We start from the raw sequence: 21063 nt of genomic DNA, 5'->3' as shown, positions 1-21063 counted from the left end.
GAAGTTTCTGCAACTCCTTGTATTGTTTTATGCAGCAGCTGATCTTATCTTGCTGGGTCGCCTCTACAGTATCCTTTGCAGATGACCTAGCTATCTCAAGCGTTTCCTTTTTTCATTCTGCTTGATTACAGCATCAGCATAATGAGTGAGATAGTATCATTCCTGGTACTGGATCTGAGGCTTGGTCCATGTTCTCATTTGGGAGGGTCTTTGGCCTATTGCCTACCCACTTCCAATGATCTTAGATCCTAAGATATACAGAAATTGAGAGGGCCAGAAGTGCAAACTGTTTCTGATTGTTGCTCTTCACTGGGACAAATCCTGGATCAATAATCTTCTTGATCTAGTGACAGATCTTCCCAGGAAGGTCCTGGCCAGGCCATCTCTTCTTCAACAGCCTCAAACCATCATGTTCCATCCTAGCTCAAACTGTCTTCTCCATCATGCTTAGTTCTTGTCCAGAGAGCCATGCAGCAGAAACAAGTCAACCTTTCAGTCATGCAAAGAATTTAATAAGTTAGAAGACCCTCCAATTTGCAGGCTTAGGAAGGGAAGTGGCACATTTTCAGGGACCGATGCAAGTTAAAAAATTGTCCCTCTGAGTGCCTCTGTCCCACAAGTAGTTGACTTGAATCTTCTTTGGCTGCTTGAGGAGAAAAAGTTGACTCTGATTACTATTAAGGGCACATCCTCATCATCTTGATAGGGAGGATCTTGGTCATAACACAGTCCTCTCTGACCTGTTTGTCCAACTTTGACATCATGGGCCTCAATCACAGATTGTTTTCCTAAGTGGAACCTTTACTTTGTTTTGAGTTGGATGTATTCAGATCAGTTCAGACCTTTAGCTAGGACCTCACTGAAGCACCTTTTATAAAAAACCTGTTTCCTGATAGCATTCACTTTGACTTGTAAAGTCAGTTAATTACATGCCATTCTGGTTGACCCAGCCTACCCAACGTTTCGATCAGATGGCCTGGTGGTCCTTAAGATGCATCCCACATTTGTTGCTAGGAATTGGTTGCCATCAGTGGGCATTCTCCTGTATTGACACAACCCAAGAGGCTTTCAAACAGGACCTGACATGTTTGCTCAGACCTTATCTGGAATGGTCTAAACCAGTTTGTGGGGCTCAAAGATGCCTCTTTCTCACAGTTAAACCTGGGAAAGAGGACATAACCCATCAAGCCCTCTTACAGAGGTTGAAGTGGACAGTACATAAGGCATTCTCTGACATATCACTAGAACACTAGTCACCTCATGAAGATATCTTTTCATGAGATAAGGGTAATCTCTGTGAGCCTCTGACTGTCATATCTCTATCAAACAGATCTCTAGCCATCTGTTGGCAAGCACAATCAACTTTGTAGTGTTTTATCTATGAGACTTGGCTCCACAGCTACAAACTCTGGATCTGGTAGACTTAGTCACACAAATGGCTACCAGACCCATTTGACATCATCACAACTTCTGGATGAACACCCAGAGCAGTTTGTACTGGAATCACCCAGAAATTGTATGTGGTAAGAAGATCTCATTATTTTTTCATTCCATGTGTAAACAACGTTGCCTCCAATTGTGCTGCTTGCAGTTAGGAGAGTAGGTTAACTTTCATATGGGGAATCTAATATTTTCCCTTCAGATGTTACCTTGGATAGAGGTTGGATGCTCAACATTCCCTGCACCTGTTACCTATTCTCCTAATGTTAATGTGATCGTGGAAGGTATTTGAAGGAGAATGCAATTATTGTAGTAAATTATGTTTTTTCTAGAATACTTATGTGATCACATTACATTAATAATCTCCCATCCTCCCTGCAGTGCGAGCATCCCATTACATGATGATCTGCTCAGCTTAAAGCTAGTACCAACTGTAGGTGGCAAGTGGAGATAATGGGCAAGAGTTATTGCCCTTTATATATCATAGAAAAGGCAAAATCTCATTTTTGGGACAGCTTTATTCATGAGGTAGTAAGACTTATATCATAATGTTAATGTGATTGGTTAATTTTTCTAGGAGAAGCATAATTTTCTTAAAAAAATTTGCTTCCTCAGAAATGACATGCGAAAGTGATTTTTTTTCAATAAATCTTTGATGTTGGCTTTCTTGCGAGACACTGATTTATAATGACCATTTTACATCAACTGATAGAAAACACTTTCCTTCCCTTTAAAGGGTTAAGTCAGGCCAAAGCACCTGATCAGTGCTTTCTTGAGTGAAGATTTGAATTAGATTTGAAAAGTTTAGTGTTTGTCTTTAAATTTAGGTAAAAATATAGCAATCATGCTTAGTTTTTCTGGCATCAGTGTTTGATACCTTAAAAATCTTGCCCTTCAGGCTTGAGCTTCAGTGACAAACACATGATCTGGCTAATATTGATTCCAGAGAAAAACATGCCACACCTGTGTAAGCATTGTGGAATACAGTAGTAACTCTGTCAACGGAAGCAGCAACATCAGCATTGGTAGATTTTTGTTATTGAAAGTCAGAAACAGTGTATGCAGGTTAGGTGCCTGTATTTGCAGTACTTGATTTTAGAAAGTCAGCATTTCTCATGAAACATGGTTAAATTTTTTTCTTCAGTTTATGCAAGAGTTTCGATGAGAAAATGAAAACTCTCCAGGAAGACACTAACTACTATCTTGTTCCTGCTGAGGGTCAAGCTGCTACAGAGATGAGTGGGTTGTTCAACAAATATGCAGACACAGCCTCATTTCTGTTATACATCCAGACCTCTTGTGCTGGAGCCATAAATGAGTAAGGATTTCATGATTATCTATTAATGTTGACATTCTTATCTGACCTGTATAAGCATGGTGAGACACAGGTGTTACTTTTTCAACAGTTACAGTTATGTGTTAGCATGGTGAGACATAGGTGTTACTTGTATTTACCAGCAACAGTTATGTGTAAGCATGGTGAGACATAGGTGTTACTTTTATTTACCAGCAACAGTTATGTGTTAGCATGGTGAGACATGGGTGTTACTTGTATTTACCAGCAACAGTTATGTGTAAGCATGGTGAGACATGGGTGTTACTTTAATTTACCAGCAACAGTTATGTGTAAGCACGGTGAGACATAGGTGTTACTTTTATTTACCAGCAACAGTTATGTGTTAGCATGGTGAGACATGGGTGTTACTTGTATTTACCAGCAACAGTTATGTGTAAGCATGGTGAGACATAGGTGTTACTTGTATTTACCAGCAACAGTTATGTGTAAGCATGGTGAGACATGGGTGTTACTTTTATTTACTAGCAACATTTATGTGTAAGCATGGTGAGACATGGGTGTTACTTTTATTTACCAGCAACAGTTATGTGTAAGCATGGTGAGACATGGGTGTTACTTTTATTTACAAGCAACATTTATGTTTAAGCATGGTGAGACATAGGTGTTGAGTTTCCACAAGTGACAGAGATGGTGTCAGCATTAAGATTCTGTGTTCAAAGTTTGTTTTCAAGGTTTCACTTGTCATCTACATTATTGCACAGGTCACAGGGTAGAGCTGTGATAATGACCCACACAGGCTGACCTGGGTCAGTTGCCTAATTGTATCCATGGGAAAGGCACATAGCTGTCTTTTCTTAAACATGACATAGTCAGTAATATGTTTAAAGTGTCATTAAAATAAACAAAAAGCCTATAAAAATACAGGTCACAGGTGAGACACAATATTTGGTTGAGCTTTTGTTACTAAAATGAAACTATTTTCATTTATGTTCTTCAAGTTCTTGTGACTTCCATGTAGTATTCAAAATCACAAATATTCTGGTGTGAGGAAGTCTCTGACATGGAGGAAATGGGAGACCCTTGTTGATTGTCTGATTGTGGATTTTATAGTGCACCAGCACTGTGAGATTATATAGTGCCACAAAAAGGTCATATGATAAAAATGCATAATCAGAAAAGGTTTATTTTGAAAGAACAATAAAAATACAAAATTGCAATGATGATATGGTGAAAATATATTAGTGCTCCCTATGAATGGGGAATGTAATTCTTCTTTGTAAAGGGTGATACGATAATAAAAAGTAAAACAGGGTAATAAACAGTATGAATGTTTGTTAAAAACTATTAAAAACAAATAGGGTTGCATACAAGCTGAATTTTATAATGAATGTTAACTTCCTTCAAGAAATTTATAATACATGTGACATTAACTGTATCAAAAGACCTTAAGAAAAAGCACATAATTAATTCAGCAAACTAATTGTTGTTGCTCATGGTGTAATTTACCCCACCCTTCAGCAGGGTGATGTGATACCCTTGATATATCAATTCAAGCTGTGCATCTGTCAGCAGGGTGATGTGATACCCGCTATATATCAGTTCAAGCTGTGCATCCATCAGTAGGGTGATGTGATACCCTTCACAGATCAGTTCTGTCTACAACTGTCATGCTTCCTATACTGCTGGATTAGACAACTTAATACATAATATGCCCATGTTGTAGCAATTTACAACAGCGATATACAATTTGGACCTCTCCCCTGAGTTCTTAGTAATAGGGTTTAGAAGCCAAATGTATACAAATTAAAATTAGACTTCATATTTTTAGTTACTGGTCTCAGACCAGAAGAGCTTATCAGATGATCTATTGTCCATCTGTCATTTGTCTCTTAGCATAAGTTTGTTGTTGCTGTTCATCCTGAACTACTTGATGGATTGCCATGAAACTTTACTCACACACTAATCCCATAGTCTAGTTGGTCCTACATGAAAATGGTGCTGCTTGGATTTCCATTATAGCTGCAACAGTGGCTATCTCGAAAATCTTGTTATTGCTACTTCTCCAGAATGGATGGTCATATAAACAGGGGGTTTTCATAAATGAAAATGGTGCTAACCTGTCTTCCAATATGACTACCATAATGGCCATCTTGAAAATCATGTTATGGCTACTTCTCAAAGGCTTATCACATAGATATTGTGTTTGTATCAAATTACCTGTTATCATATTGAGTTGGTCCTAAATGGAAATTATGCCAATTTGATATCCAAAATGGACACCATAGTAGCCATCTTGAAAATCTTGTCACTGTTACTTCTCCAAAACTGACAGTCTTATCAACATGGTGTCTCCTATCAAAAGACTTCTTATGATATCTTGTTTGTTTTAAATGAAAATTATGCCAATCTGACATCCATAGCTTCAAATTTTACAATCTTTTTATTGCTGAGAAATATTAGAGGTGGTTTAAATACTCATCAGTTAAATGGAAGAAATGGCCTTATCTTGAATTCTTTGAATTTGGGGAACATTTGTTTTGTTTTGTATATTTTGACCAACATTTTACATGCAGCTGTGGCAGGAGGATGCATAATATTTGTAACAGATTTAAGTTAGGACGTTTGGGTCATGGATGGGGATCCCTGGATCATCGTGATTTAACTTATGGTCTGGAAATGGAGGTAAATGTAAAGTAGCTTTCATTTGGAATTCAACCGAGGACCATGGGTGGAAAAGTGAATACATTTGGAATTCAACCTAGGACCGTGGGTGGAAAAGTGAATACATTTGGAATTCAACCTAGGACCATGGGTGGAAAAGTGAATACATTTGGAATTCAACCTAGGACCGTGGGTGGAAAAGTGAATACATTTGGAATTCAACCTAGGACCATGGGTGGAAAAGTGAATACATTTGGAATTCAACCTAGGACCATGGGTGGAAAAGTGAATACATTTGAGATAAATGTTTAAATTTTTGGAAGCAGTTGGAACAGTCTGAACATTCAAGTCTCAGTTATGTATTAAATTTATTATCTTCAGAGTTTGTGATATTATACACCTGTATTGGAGTTAGTGAACCATGTCAGGAAATTTGTAAAAAAATATGTAGCTTATATTTACAATTATAAGGATTTGACATGAAATGTTTGACACTTTTGAAAAATATGACTTGAATCTAACTACTGCAATAGCTATTATATAGAAATAAACTGTTTTTAAAAAAAATTGATGGATGTATACTGGTTGATACTCATCCAGTGGGAAGGTTGTTAACATTAAAAGACAAAATTGCTTCAGTACTATAATCAGCCACCCTTCATACGTTAAACATGTATTTTTACTTTGTTAAGTGCTGTTTATATGTAAAGAGGGCATGTACTTGTAGTAGCTATTACACAGTGAAAACCCTGTTTATTGTTGAGATTATTCAAAGCATTAGATTATATTCAGCCTATTGTATTAACTATAATTTTATTAGACATTTAAAATGAGCTAAACAAGACATTAGGTAAAATAATGATATATCTTTTTGGTAAAGTGTGTCTTCTGAAATACCTTTTTTCCTTACCAGTTTCCAGTTGTCACCTTAAATAACAGATAACTTTTACTGGATTCTAAATGGAATGTCAGATGTTAAGGGTTTAAGGCAATTTTTTGTATATATTCAGATGCCATCCATTCTGATTTTGGCATAATCATTCCTTTTTGAACCTTAAATAAATTAATGTATAAAAATGTATTCCTATTTTTATTTTTTAAGGTCCTTAGTTTTGTAAATTGACATTACTGTTTGACATTGGTAAGGGTTAGCATCTTGGCATAATGTTTGAAGCATGTTTAAAATATAAAGCGTAGACAAATTTTAAAAGGAGTGATGGTTATGATTATGTATGGCCATGCAGCTCCAGTTGACTAGATGACTCACGACTTCATATAAAATGTTTTGGGAACATATGATGGACTTAATAAATGTTTTGATAAGAACTTGATTCAGAATGTTGTGTTGTTTAATTTTCTTCGATATAAGATCTAGTTCTGTTCCTGTCTACTAATGGTATCATTGTCCTTATCAGTTATTATTCCTATAATGACTTTGTTGTCATTGGTGTTGGAATAGATATCGACATTAATTTTCTGCCTTTAGTTCAGTTGTTCTGATATTGTAGTAAATTTAGTTATGAAACTTAATGGGTATATTTGTCTTTTTATGGCACTACTCATGACAGGTCAAAGTAGTAGGTCTCATTAACTTACATTTCACATTGATTGAATATGTTAAGTTTTTCTCATTAAAGACAGTTTGTGTCACACTGTTGTATGCACAGTCATGAAACTTAATGAATGTATTCTTCTTAGAGGATAATAATGATGAAGACTTAGTACAGTACTTAATCCTTAAAAGTTCTGTATACACAAACAAGATTTCAAAAACAAACACCATGGAATTAGAAACAAAAGCATGCTGAAAATAATTCAGGGTTAAGTCTTGAATCTGTTTTTGCAGTCTAAATAGGTGAGTTTTTAGATCACTCTTGAATGTTCAAGAGGCAGTTCATTCCTGGCAAAAGAATATTCTCTTTAGAATTTGGTTTTGATAATGGGAATAATAAATGGGAGGTTAGAAAAAAGATTGTATTTTATTAAAAATTATTAGGGTTAAGCATTGGTTTCTTCAATAGTGGTTTTAGATTGGCAGTTTTTGAAACATGATAGGAATACCCTGGATAAGAGGGCGTTAATAATAACATCAATTACTGAAGGCATTATTAAATCTAAGCACTCGAGCCACACTACTACTAGTCACAATGGGCAAAAATAGGTCATTGGTGCTGCTCAGACATCCAGTATGCCACAACACTAGCTATCTTTAAAATCTTGTTGTCACTACTACTCCTGAATGGATGGTCATATCAACATCAGGTTTTCACTGAAAGTCTTCTTATAATGTCCAGTTGGTTCTAAATGAAACTTGTGCCAATCTGATATCTAGTATAGCCACCACATGAACCATTGAAAATCTTGTTATTGCTTCTTCTCCTGGATGGAAACTTATCTCAGCATAGTGTTGTCACTAGAAAAATCCTTATAATGTCTAGTTTGTTTTAAATAGAAATTGTGCAAGTCTGATAGCCAATATGGCTGCCACAATGGCCATCTTGATAAATCTTGTTATTGCTTCTTCTCCTGGAAGGAAACTCATCTCAGCATAGTGTTTTCACTAGAAAAATATCTATAATGTCTAGTTTGTTTTAAATAGAAAATGTGTCAGTCTTATAGCCAATATGGCAGCCATAATGGCCATCTTGATAAATCTTGTTATTGCTTCTTCTCCTGGAAGGAAACTCATCTCGGCGTAGTGTTTTCACTAGAAACATCCTTATAATGTCTAGTTTGTTTTAAATAGAACTTGTGCAAGTCTGATAGCCAATATGGCTGCCACAATGTCCATCTTGAAAATCTTGTCATTACTCCTTGATGAAAAGACAAATCAACATAGGATTTTCACCAGAATATTTTTTATGATGTCTGGCTGTTACTGAATAAAAATAGTTCCAGTCTGATATCCAGTTTCACTTACATGGAAGTCATCGTGAAAATCTTGTTATTGGTTCTCATAAATGGAAAGTCATACTGACATGGGGTTTCACTAGAAGATTAATTATGATATCTAGTTTGTCCTGAATTAAAATGATGCCAATCTGACCTCTAATCTGAAAATCCTCTTGTCAGCTTCTTCTAAATGGAAAGTCATACCAGCATGGGGTTTTCACCAGAAGACTTCTTATGATGTCTAGTTGGTCCTGAATGAAAATGATGTTGATGTGACATCCAATATGGCAACCAATGTGGCCATTTTGAAAATGTTGTTGCCACTCCTCCAGAGTTGATGATCTTAGTGATGTAGGGTTTTCAGCATAAGAGTTCTTATCATATCTAGTTGGTCATAGAAATGAAAATGATATTGATCTGACATCCAGTATGGCAACCAATGTGGCCATTTTGAAAATGTTGTTGCCACTCCTCTAGAGTTCTTATCATATCTAGTTAGTCATAGAAATGAAAATGATGCGCCAAAGATACCAGTATGGCAGCCACAATGAGCATATTGAAAATCTTGTCACTAATTCTCTGGAATGGATGGTTATATTGGCATTGGGTTGTCACCAAAAGTTTTCTAATGGTGTCCAAGTATATCAGAGACAGTTTCAACATTCAAAAGTTAGAATGAAGAAATGGTTTTGTCTTTAATTCCTAGAAACATTTTTTTTTGATGAGTAGAGCATCATACCCGTTAAGGGACTCTTATGTTTGGACTATGTCAGGGAAAAGCAATTGAGACATAGAAGTCCATGGAATTCTTGTTTATTTTATTTCTCACATGTAATGTACAATATGTTTGTAATCCATTGTTATGGATACATAGAAAATAATAAATTGCCTATGTTGTTTTCTGTTATTTTCAGAATAATAAGGTATTTGAATGACCAATTACAGCTTTGGAAAAAGTCCTTTTTGGAAGTGACACACAGAGAGACCAATGAAATTACAGAGAAGAAGTAAGTTTGCTTGACATGATTACTCTTGCCACCAGAACATTTAATTTTTACATATTTACAAGTATATGCCATTTCTACAAACTATCATAATCCATTATTATTATTATTATTATAATTATTACATTTTTGTTGGTATGTTAAATTTGTTTGATGGTCTCATATTGTTTCCATGGAAGGATAGTCAGTAGGTTCAAAGGTGTCAGTATTAGTGATATTAAACATAAAGGTAAGAAGAATTTTTGCTGTAATATCATGTGGGAGCGTTCCAGCTCTGATTGTTATATTTTACTTTGCAATTAGTTATTCAGATCAAGAATTTGTCTTTGTTTTAAATACCCCTTTCCCTGTACTGCACATAATTTTCAATTATTGGGACTTTAGACAAAATGGTAATATGACATCCCTTATATCTTCTGGCCTGGAAATCCTGAAACTTCTGAGCTGAACTTGAGATTTTGTGTTGGTCAGTCATTGTAATTGAATATTCACTGAATGACAAATAATTGGTTATAATGAATGTACAAAGTACTAAATTGGACTGATGACAAAATAGTTTAATTCCAACACTCAATTTATTTTTTTGTCAGTAAAATGTGCAAATTATCTGTATAAAGTGATGAACCCAGTATTCATTTACATTGTTAGGATGGAAATCAGCCATAAACATTTGTTAGTAAACATCAGAAAATTTATTATAAAAAGCATATGTTTCTTTTTTCTATTCTTTTTCTCTCTTAGTTAATACATGTTGCGTACAGACTGATCAAATAGGTAACTTGTGTAAAAAAGCAAAGAATAAAGGCTTACATTCATAAAACAGACAATATTATGATCAAATTGCATGCAACCATATTGGTGGTTGTAAGTGTTGTTCTAGTAAAATAGATACACTTGGGACCCAGGGATGGCACTTTTGATGTGGGGTACTCACCCATAGATGCATTTCAGAATTTTCTTATCATTTTAATATCAACTGGGTGAAATCAAAGTACCCTGGCATACATTTTTAAAAAATTGCCTTCCCTGGGCACCATAAATGTTTAAAAAAGAACAGCCTGAACAAGAGCTGACTGTATTATCATCATTTTTTGTACTCCCAAGAATGTCCTGTTTTTGACAAGTTTCACTGTTTAGGGAAATGTTTGTGGTGTTTAATTTTCATACATATCAAGTTGTGAAATATTCACATTCTCACTTAATATGTGATTTTGCAAATTTCCAATATTTTACTCTGCAAGATATTTTGTCCAGAAAATTTAAAAGCATAAAACCCTATAGAAATTTCTTTGTATCTGGTATTGAATCTTTTTGGTCACAGGAAAAAATACTGTTCTGATCAGCTTTGCATGAACAATTTCCATTTTACAAACATGTTGGAGAGGCCACGAGTGGCCGAGTGGTCTAAAACGCTCTCCATCACGGATCACTGCCATCTCACCTCTGTCCGCGTGGGTTCGAGTCTTGGGCTTGGCCAATGTGGATATGTGAGAAAGCTTGCCGGTAGCTTCTCGTGGGTCGGTGGTTCTTTCCATGGTTTTCCCGGGTTCTTCCTCCATCATTAATACTGGCCACCATGTATAGCCTCTCTTGTGCTGAAAATGGCGTTAAACTCTGTAACAACAATAGCAACAAACATGTTGAACAACAACATAGTGGAGATGTGTGTTGCATGTCAAACAAAATCATTTTGATTTATCCGTGACATTGGGCTAATTTAATCATTTTCATTTAATCAAATTGTTTTTAATATTCATGACAAATAAGGTAATTCAAAATTCGGAGTTAACTTTGTTTGAACATCAAAGCATCAGGAGGTCATAATGATTTGTATAAGCTGATTATTTACATGTTACTATATTCTTTATACACTGATTATTCAATTGTATAGTGTTCTGACCTGTGATAAAAATTACTTGCTTTGAAAGACTACATGTTTTGTCAGTATAAAGGTGGTTTCTCATGACAGGTTCTACTGTAATTTTTAATGATCACAGGGAATGTAGCATTATTACTGTGGAGGGTTAGGACATATTAGAGTTCTTGGAACAAGTTTCTACATGGATATATTCCTTAGTCTTTAGGTCTTTGAGACGTTTTTTATTCCTTATATAAATGCTTATAGGGACTCTTGATGCTGTGCATAGGAAATAGTGTCAGGGTCATGTACAAAATTTGAACGTTATTAATTTTTTACAACTGGCAGTTTTGCTGCTTTCATATTCAGTCATTTTATTTGAGCTGTGCTCTTCTCTAGTAGCTCTTGTTTTTAAATGAGATCTATGCCATGAATTACTGTGCATGGGAAAATATCTTCTTGTTAATTTCCATATACATGTATTTCTGAATTTGAAATATTGGCTTATTTAATTTTACAGTTTTGCAATTTTTCATTTATTGCCTCAGTTTTCACAAGGTTTAATTTTTGTTTTGTGACAAGGTCATGAAAATGAAATAACACAAAAATGTCTCAGTTTAAGATATTACAAATCAATCTTTCTAAGTTTTGTACAGAGAGTACTTGATGACTTTGTTAGCAGTTATTTGCACAATTCCATGGTGTGAGATGACTGTGCAAGAGTGTGAGTGGGGTGGGGTGAGATTGAGGTGATTACCTGTTTCACTTTAGAACTGTATTGTTTTATTTCACTAGGGTTCTTATGGTAGGAAGGTTATGCAGTACGCTTTGTGACCTAACACCCAATTTACAACAGTGCATGGGAGTAAATCTGCAGAGGTAACATTTATGTTGTATTTAAAATAAAAGAAAATTTTAAAGAAAAGATTAATTGCAGTATTAGAATTGGCATGGAATTGTATATTATTGTGGTGCTAATTATAACTTGTTGAGTTTTATTGGTGATATGTCAACAAAGCCAGTAAAACAGATATTTGTAGGAGTAAAATCGCATTTAGATTCATCTTAATATCCATCATCACTATTGAACACAATTTTATTAAATCTTCTTCAGAAAGTTGCAACAATATAATTGCCTGTAGTATTATGTCACATGGCATTTCATGAACCTGCCATGATTTAACATCATAACATATTAGTGAGTTGGTATATTTTTCATACATTTTGATACATTAAAACACTTTTTTATGCTGACCAGCATAGGTCATATTTAGAGCGGATTTCAGTAAGATCATTTGTGATCACTTTCTGTATTTGTGTACTCAAACAAAAAGCTCATCTTAGTGAGAAAATGCTGTACTGTTGTATTCATGCAAACAAATAACCAGGTAGCTGTTTTCCATAGAAATACACAGAAGAAGGACCTGACTCGATCAGGAAGCAGTTCCAAGTTAGCAGAAAACCAGGCATGGGAAGAACTGAGAGTAAAGCTTCTCCGCTGTCAGCAAGAGGCTTACAGGTAATTAATGAATTTATATACTGATTATATAATTAATTTTACATCAAAATAGATTCAGTAATACATACAGGTTCTGAAAAGACAAATATTCATGTCAGCAAAATATGGTATTATGCAAAATGAAAATGAACAGCATTTCTGCACATGTTTATGCAGACATGTGTCAGAGATTGAGTTATGCAGATGTTGCAACTACAAGGCATGTTATTATTTCCATGTATAGGTTATTCTTATTTAGTACATTGTTTTTGAAAATCAGTTTTATAATTGAATATAATTGATTTCTTGTTAACATACTGTTTTTTTTGTCTAAGACCCCAGCTGACAATAATATTGACTTATCTGTGTTAACTAACGGTGGATTATCTGCACTGTACAGACCTGCAGTTTATCAATTATTCAATTGATATAAGTTTATCAGCTGTTATAAAAGTGTTTCTTCCTATCCTTTTCAATAAAAACCATAGATTTAATTCAGTGTCAGGCACTAAAAATTGCTGAGAACTATAATAATAGTTCTCATTAATTAAATTAATTAAATTTATTTGTTTTAACTTGATTGTATGAAATAATTGAGAGCTATTGAACCACCCATGGCATCAACATTGCTGTTGGTGTTAGCACAAACAAAAGCATATACATATGCAGTGTGCGAAACTTGCTAAACAACTCGTATCACCCAGATTCGTGAGTGGTCATCAGAAACAATTGACTGTTATTTATTTTTCAGTTGGTTTTTAATACTTTTTTCAATGTCATAAAAAGATAAAATTTGCAGATTAAATTAACTCTATATGCCTCAAAATCCAGCTGGTCAAAGAGACTAATTTTTTGCCCCAGTCTGGCATGAAATTGACTGGCATTAGGCTGACAGGCAGGCAGCACTTTCACACACTTTTGTATATGTACAGACTCACCGCATAGCAAGCTTTGTATCTTTATAGGTTTGATGGGGATTGGGCTCAGTTTGTGCTACATATACATTATTAATACCACTGCCTTGCCACTTCCTTACAAGAAAAGGTCACTATGACCTACATTTCATATTTTTATTATTGAGTCATTGACTATATTTTATCTTGTATGATGAAATGTAGGACCAGTTAGTTATGGACAGGACCAGTAGCATTTTCAGATTTTGGTCCTGTGGACTTCATAATTTTTTTGTGAGTTTCACACACTACTCATGACAGGAATTCCTCTGGAGAAACCCCAACTGGAAATGACAGTTTGTACAGACACCAGTAAATGCAGTTCTGGAGCCCACATGCCATGGGGCTTCTAAGCAGTCAGCAGCAATGGGGACAAGGGGAATGACCTCTTGACATCAACCTTCTAGAGATGAAAACTCTCATAAATGCCTTTCAGCTTTGGAAGGACTGACTCTGCAGGCAGGCAGTCCTGATTATGTCAGTCATCTAGGTATTTGTAGCGACTTAACCTCTTCAAACAGGGCACCAAATCACATGATTTGTCTGTGCTGGTTTGGCAGTTTTCTCATTGATTTTACTATAGATCAGCGTGCAAATGAGACACATTACCAAGAGACTCAATATTCAGGCTGATATTCTGTCCAGACAGGGTCAGTTTGTTCATACCGAATGTTCCCTTTTTGCATCAGATCTGTGTACTTTGGTGGTGTCCAATGATCAGTTTGTTTATAACAAGATGGAACCACAAGCAATCCACCTTTGTCTCATCAGTCCTTCACCCAGAAACTTGGGTTGTGAATGAGGTGTCAGTCAGTTGTGAGGGGTTAAGGGCCTTTTACTTCCTTCCCATTCTTTGCACAACAATTATTACAGAAAATAATGGTTCAGAATTGCAAGATTCTATTAGCTTGTGGAGGGGTATTTATGAAATTCACGCTCTTTTAGTCAAGCCAAACTATCTTCAGTTCAGATCAGATGGTTTGGTGATCCTCATGACATAATCAGGAGTCATGGTCAAGAAATGTTACTGTCTGTGGGCAGTCTGAGAGTCGTCATATGCTTTTTCTCATCTATAAGTTGAGAGCAGTGGCCAAGCAAGATGCTGTTTGCACCATCAAGTGCTACTCGAAGTACATAGGGGCATGTCATGGCGACCAGATGTGATTGTTTTGCCCTTGAAGGTGGGAAAGCAAGTGTTATAATGATAATGGTTTTAAACTATGTAACAAGAAAGAAGCAAAATCACAAGATTATTGAAATCAACAAATAATTTAATTTCTCAAGAATACAAAGTGAAAATTCAAAAGACACTTACAGTAATGTAAATTAAATCACAAATAATCCTAAATGTTTTATCACAGGTTCAAAAGTATATAATGTTCTGAATGAATTACAGTAGCCTTGAATGTCTTGATGTATCACAATGAAATAATCCAAAATGTCTTTGAATGAGTTGTCAATAATCTCCAAGCATTATTTTAATTGAAAAATCAGTGTAAGTGAGCACATTGTAATTCCAGTGAATGATTTAAATATATAATTCCACAGAATGATCTTAAAACAGGAATTGTTTACCAGATCCTTTAATATACATGTTTCACTTGACCTAAGTTACAATAGAATTTCCTAAGGAAAAACCCAGGTCTTGAACTCAAATCCAAGTAAACATCTTGTTTGCTTCTTTGAATCAAAATCAGATAGTGATACCCTCAATCATGGACAAAAATTAAGAACACAGTATAGATATACTTAACAGCAGGACATCATGTTTCAAGCCTTATCTTCTTGTATTAACTGGTTTATAAAGTTTGACATCTTATAAAGATCAAAGTCACCTCATGAAGTTTTCAGGTCATGAAATTAGAGTAATCTCTGCAAGCCTTGTATTCAAATACAGTGCCATAGAAACTGTTGGCTGGCATGCCTTTTCAAGTTTTTATCTCGGGAATTTAGCTTTGCAGAGACAAAATCTGAATCTGGTGGGTTATGTGGCTGTGGCCCAGATGACCACCAGACCTAATTAAACCAACACAGCCTTTTAGCTTATATTCCCAATGCCAGTTTGATTGGATATGTATTCTTGGAGAAACATAATTTAATATAAAATTGCTTTCTATTCATGTAACATTGGTTTTCAACAGTGGTTAGTGTGAAGTTTTTAGTTGTAATGTGCCACTTACAGTAATCATGATGGAAGTAAACTCCATTTTAATAGCAGTAATACATTACCTACCATTATTGCATTGTTTACCTTTGGATGGAAGGATCTAGAACTGAGAAAAGAAACTGGTCCTAGTCAGATAGTGCACAAACTTTCGACTTCCTCTTTTTACTTGGATGCATGGCATGATCAAACATGTGCTTCTTCATTCAACTATCTTGCTATTGGTTTTATCAACATATTTTTGGCCATTCGCTTGTATATTTTGTTCATTCAGGTGTTAGTCCTACTAGTACATGATACAGTCAAGTGTTATTTTTCATTAATTTATTATTTAACTTTTTTGCTTGGTAAAAGGCAGAGCTTACTATGTGCACCTTCATAGTACTGGTGTGGGTAATTAATTCCTACCAGTTCCTAGTTCTTGATTTTGTATCTGCACAAGTGAGGGCATAAGGATAGCCCTGTGGGATCACTCATGCCTCTTACGTAGTTTGCACAGCTTACATGCTAGTCATATATTTTGTTATTTATGGACTTATTGAATGTGAGACTTGGCAATAAGTTGCCACACATATAAAGGGGGGATGATATGCCTGCCTTCTCCTGATTAATTATCCCATTCCACTTATTTGGTGATGAGGCTACCCATTATTCAGTGGAGGAATTTGTTTCTTTTTTCTTTCTTCAATTGATACAATGCTTTGGCAGTACATATAATAAATTGTTGCAACCCATTTGTAGTTTTATTTCCTTTTTCATCCAGTTGCAATGAGATTGCCTTGCAATATTTGTATAAGTTTTTGTCTTAGCAGATTTGAATATTTCTGTAAGTACACAAATTGGCAGTTCATTTTCTTACTATGATATTTTTATACTCTTTATTTCAGAGAGTGCTTGCTTTAGCAGTATATATTTTTTCTTTTTCAAATAAATACTGCATCAGTGGGTCAGAAATGTTTTAGGGTCTCAGAATTGACTCCTCTGTATTAGGCAAGTATGGGATACTTCACTCTGTCCCAGGAATGTATGTGATCTTCAATTTTTTAAGTGCAGCCGAAGAGGTACATTTTCATTCTGAATCTTGCAGGACTTGGAACATAACTTATTGATGCCATGAGAATATGGTACCTTTTACTCCACAATCTCAGGAACATATGGAATCTGTCTCTCATTAGGTTGAGAAAAACAATGTTCCTGAAGAGTCAAAGAACTCTGTCAGGGTAGACACTAATCAATCCTTGGAGAGTATTGGATGCTTCTCAGAGTCCTCTAGGGCCTTAGAAAAGAAGACTCAATCTCAGGAGGGTATATGATCTTTCTCTTCATTGAAGAAGAGTGCTCCTTATACCCTGAAGGGTATGGGATCCTTCTCTGTGTCCTTTGGGACAGGGAATAAAACTCTTCAATTTCGGAAGGTTATGCAATCTGTCTCTTTTTTTATATAATTAGAATAATTTTTAAAAAAAAATAACTCCCAAGGATCTCTGACAGTCATACAGACACAGTTTGTGCTGGCTTTGGTTTGTTCCATGGTACCTCCCAAAGGGAGGATACAGATAGACTCCCCTTTCTCGGTCCTTAGCATGGGGAAGGTGATAAGCATATCACACCTCACCAAAGAGAAAGAGCAATGATCCAACTCTGTAAGTTTTGAGGAGGGCTTCTGCATCAGATCAGAGTTGCCTGACTGGTCTTTTGCCAGTGATCAATCACCAGTCTTCTGCCAGGTACCAGTCACCAGGCAGGGTTATCTGTCACCAATAACTGATAGCCTGGCAGGGTGACTGGTCACTGAGTCTCTGGCACCAGTCAGTGGTCTTCAGGCACACTTCATTGGTCTTCTAGTACCAGTCATTGACACTCCATCATCTGTCTGAGGACAGTAATTGGGTCAATGCCCCCATTTGAAGCTTCCTACTGAGGAGAGGGGCTGGTCATCTCCTCTTTTGACTATTTAGGAAAGGTGCAAAGATCAATAGGTAAGGCCAGTCTCACTTTCAGTTTCAGGACAGAGATCAGATCAATACCCCTGTGTCATAGCAGATATTGCAGTCTGCTTCAGCTGATCTGGCCTCTCCTTCCTCTAGGACGAATATGAGTAAGGTACATTAGTAAAAAGGACAGTCCCATCAATTCCTGAAGGAGTTGATTCTTAGAAAAGAAAGAAGGAGAAAATTATTCTCTGCAGGAGAGAGATTATCTTCTGATGAACCCACATTCCTTAAGAGTCAGTGATTTTTAATAGAAGTTATCTTGAGTTTGTCAGGCAGTGGAAAGACTGGACAGTTTGCTCCATCTGCTCTTTGACAACTGGTTTAGGTTGCCAGCTTTAAGTTCCACTGCAGGCATGGTCCCTCAAGCCCCCTAACACCAACTTGGATGCCAGGATGTCACTAGTGGGGACCTGGGCTCACCTTCAGCTTAAAACCCAGGAGGCATTGGTGCTTGGGGCCAGGTCACCGGTTACTATTACCTGGCATGCATTGCCAGTGTCCATGTTCTTGTTGCCTTATTTTAGCAAGGATGTTGCTTTTGAGTCTTCCAAAGTATTGCTGAACCATAGCAAAAGCCTACTACAGTCTACATTGTTTGAGGTGGATATGGTTCAGATGGGGGCCACATCCCCTCCATGATGCCTCAGGATTTAGAGGAACAAACAACATTGGTCCCTTGCAGTAGTGCCTGACCTGTCACGACCAGCTAAGATGTGAGATCACGCTAATTACCTCTTGGGACTTTAACCCAAGATGTTCTTATAGATCAACCTCAACAGTCTCCAAAGCAGCCTAATGTTAACCTCCTCATAACCTGTCCTTTCAAGCAGAGGTGAGAAAAAGGTAAAGAGAAAAAGTTCTTGAACACTTCCTTTCCCCAAAATGGGGTGGAATCTGGTCCTGTGGTCTTGTTCCTTCTCCTGCCATGCCTTCCTCTCATTGTCCCCAAAGGAACTTGAATAAATCTATTTGACAAGGGCTTGGTCAAGCATCATGTTTGATGCTGGGTACTTTTTACCTAAGTGGAGTGTTGTTGTCTTGATTCCAGGAATAACCTCTGGTATAGATAATTGGAAAAGGTACACACCCTTCTGCAGAAGGGCTGAGTAGAAAGGGTAAATAAATTATGGAGTCTTTTTATTCCTGGGATTTTCTGATCAACATAATCAACCTTTCTGCATTACATAATTCTCTTAAGAAGGGAGATTACAGCTTTATTCAGGCATACCTACTAGCTTCCCAACTGGGCAGTCTCCATCAATCTTCAGAAGCATTTCTTCACACCACTGTGTTTCCTCCACACAGAAAATACACCAAGTTTTGTACTGACCTGGAGGTATTTTTATTTAGAGCTCCCAGAGTTTTTACCAGGGTGATGGGGTAGTTGCAACTCACCTAAGCTCCCATGGGATTCCCATCCTCCAGCCTTTGATGGATGGTGCTTGTTGTCCTCAGATTCCTGCCTGAAGGACTTTTCCCATGTTGGTCCATAGTGACCCATCTCAGGCTTATTCCCAGCCTGGATAGTCAGTGTTCCCAGGTTCAGGTTTAGAAAAATCCTATCTCTCATAACAGGACTCCTTGAGAAGAATCCATGCATTGCCCATTTGGACACCTTGTACACCATCACATAGTCCCTTTAGATAGGTTTTCCTTATGCCCTCTCCAGTTTCTGTTCTGGCAAATTGGGACAAAGACAATGTATTTACATGGATCCCCCCAGGAATCCTATTTTCACCACCACCTGAGTTGGTGGCTAAATTGGAACTGTTTTTGGACTAGGGTCCAAGATCTACACCAGTTCCCCAGTCCATTTTATATGCTACTGAGAAAGATTGGGGCTGTAATGTGCACAAATATAGTGTTCCTTGGTTCTGGGAAGAAGCATCTCATCATATAAAGAACTCAGGACTGGGCAGTCCCTTATAGGGTCACTACATGTGGATCTGGTCAGATAACATATCTGTATTAACATACCTCTAGGTTAAGGAGGTATTTGTCTCCCTTCTGCTTTGCATGAAAGTTTGGACCTTCCTACATTAAGACATGAGCAGTTAGTGTGGAGATCTTATTATGAATCCACCATATTCCTGTTAAGAGGAATATTTTGGCACAGTCTTTCTAAAGGCCAGTGGTAACTTTTGAAATGTTCTCTGCACAAGGAGGTAGCATTGTCACTTTTTGGACTGTGCAAAATCTCTGGTGGACAAGACAGGACAACAGCAAGACCAGTCTTTTTGGTCTTCCCAGTCCCAGTTCAGAAGGTGTGAACATTTTCAGTATTAGTGGCATTGTCTATTCATGTCCTTTCAGACTGATTCTGCAGGTTCTTATTGCTTATTCTGGTAGCTCTCCTGTGGCATGTATGGTTGTAGTTTAGTGACCTCCTCAACCTGTTGCTGGTAGACAAGTCCAGGAGGTTATCACAGAGTAGGAAACTTCTGTCACAGCATTAATAATAACTTATGATTTGACTAGCAGGTGTGTTATTTTCAGGATCTGGGTGGATCACTTGGCAGGAATGGTCATGAAGGAATTTGAACAAGCTTCACTGGCACAAAACGAACAAGACATCATTGGTTCGTGTACTGTAAGTCCTAATGTTTCTTTCAACATCCACCCTTTAAGCTATAATTTAAGTTCAGTAAATTAAGACTGATTTATATTAATTCAGATATATAAATATCGTCCAGGTTTATGTCAAAACGCTAGTAGCATATGGCCTTAAGTGATGGAACAGTATTTATATTGTTGTAAGAAATCCATAAGTAAAATATTTGATTCAGTGAATTTGTATTACCCTCTGACTTATATTCCTATAAAGTTTTATTCTTACCTGCATGCTTTTATCTTATTTTAATATTATATCTTTGTTTCTTTGCATTTTTGTTCTATTCACAAAAAAAGTTTGTGTTATGTAATAAATCTTGTATATAGAACTAGAGTTCTAGACAATGTACCTTGACTAGACTTTGTGGAAGAGGCCTATTTAATTTTGGGAATTGTTTTTGTTGTTAATGTGGGGCCCCAGATGACAGAGTGGTCTAAGTTGCTTGCCTTTACCAGCATTTCACCTCTGTCCATGTAGTCTCAGTCTTAGCCAGCATGCTTATGTTAGAAAACTTGTCAGTAGCTTCCTGTGGATTGGTGGTTCTTCTCAGGAGTTTTCTCGGTTCTTCCTCCACCAGATATACTGGTTGCTATGTATAGTCTATCATGTGCTTCAAAATGGCATTAAACCCAAAATAACAACAATTGTTGTTAATATACATATTGCCATTTTCTTTGTTAACATTTTTGTG

General features: G+C 36.5%; 1 protein-coding gene across 1 annotated transcript in view; it reads left to right on the top strand.

Moving 5' to 3' along the window:
* The window catches only part of LOC149801560 (conserved oligomeric Golgi complex subunit 1-like), a 106034-nt gene that overhangs the window by 57373 nt on the left and 27598 nt on the right, over positions 1–21063 (top strand). Inside the window, exons 18-22 of the mRNA XM_089955780.1 lie at positions 2585–2758; positions 9205–9297; positions 11948–12031; positions 12558–12671; positions 20258–20351. Of these exons, the coding sequence (XP_089811906.1) occupies positions 2585–2758; positions 9205–9297; positions 11948–12031; positions 12558–12671; positions 20258–20351 (559 nt within the window). The remainder of the gene's footprint in view (positions 1–2584; positions 2759–9204; positions 9298–11947; positions 12032–12557; positions 12672–20257; positions 20352–21063) is intronic.

The sequence above is a fragment of the Sinohyriopsis cumingii genome, chromosome 4 (assembly GCF_028554795.1).
Source record: "Sinohyriopsis cumingii isolate HCF-2022 chromosome 4, ASM2855479v2, whole genome shotgun sequence".
Lineage (NCBI taxonomy): Eukaryota > Metazoa > Mollusca > Bivalvia > Unionida > Unionidae > Sinohyriopsis > Sinohyriopsis cumingii.
The sequence above is the reverse complement of the archived record's forward strand: the minus strand, read 5'-3'. Positions and strand labels throughout refer to the sequence as shown.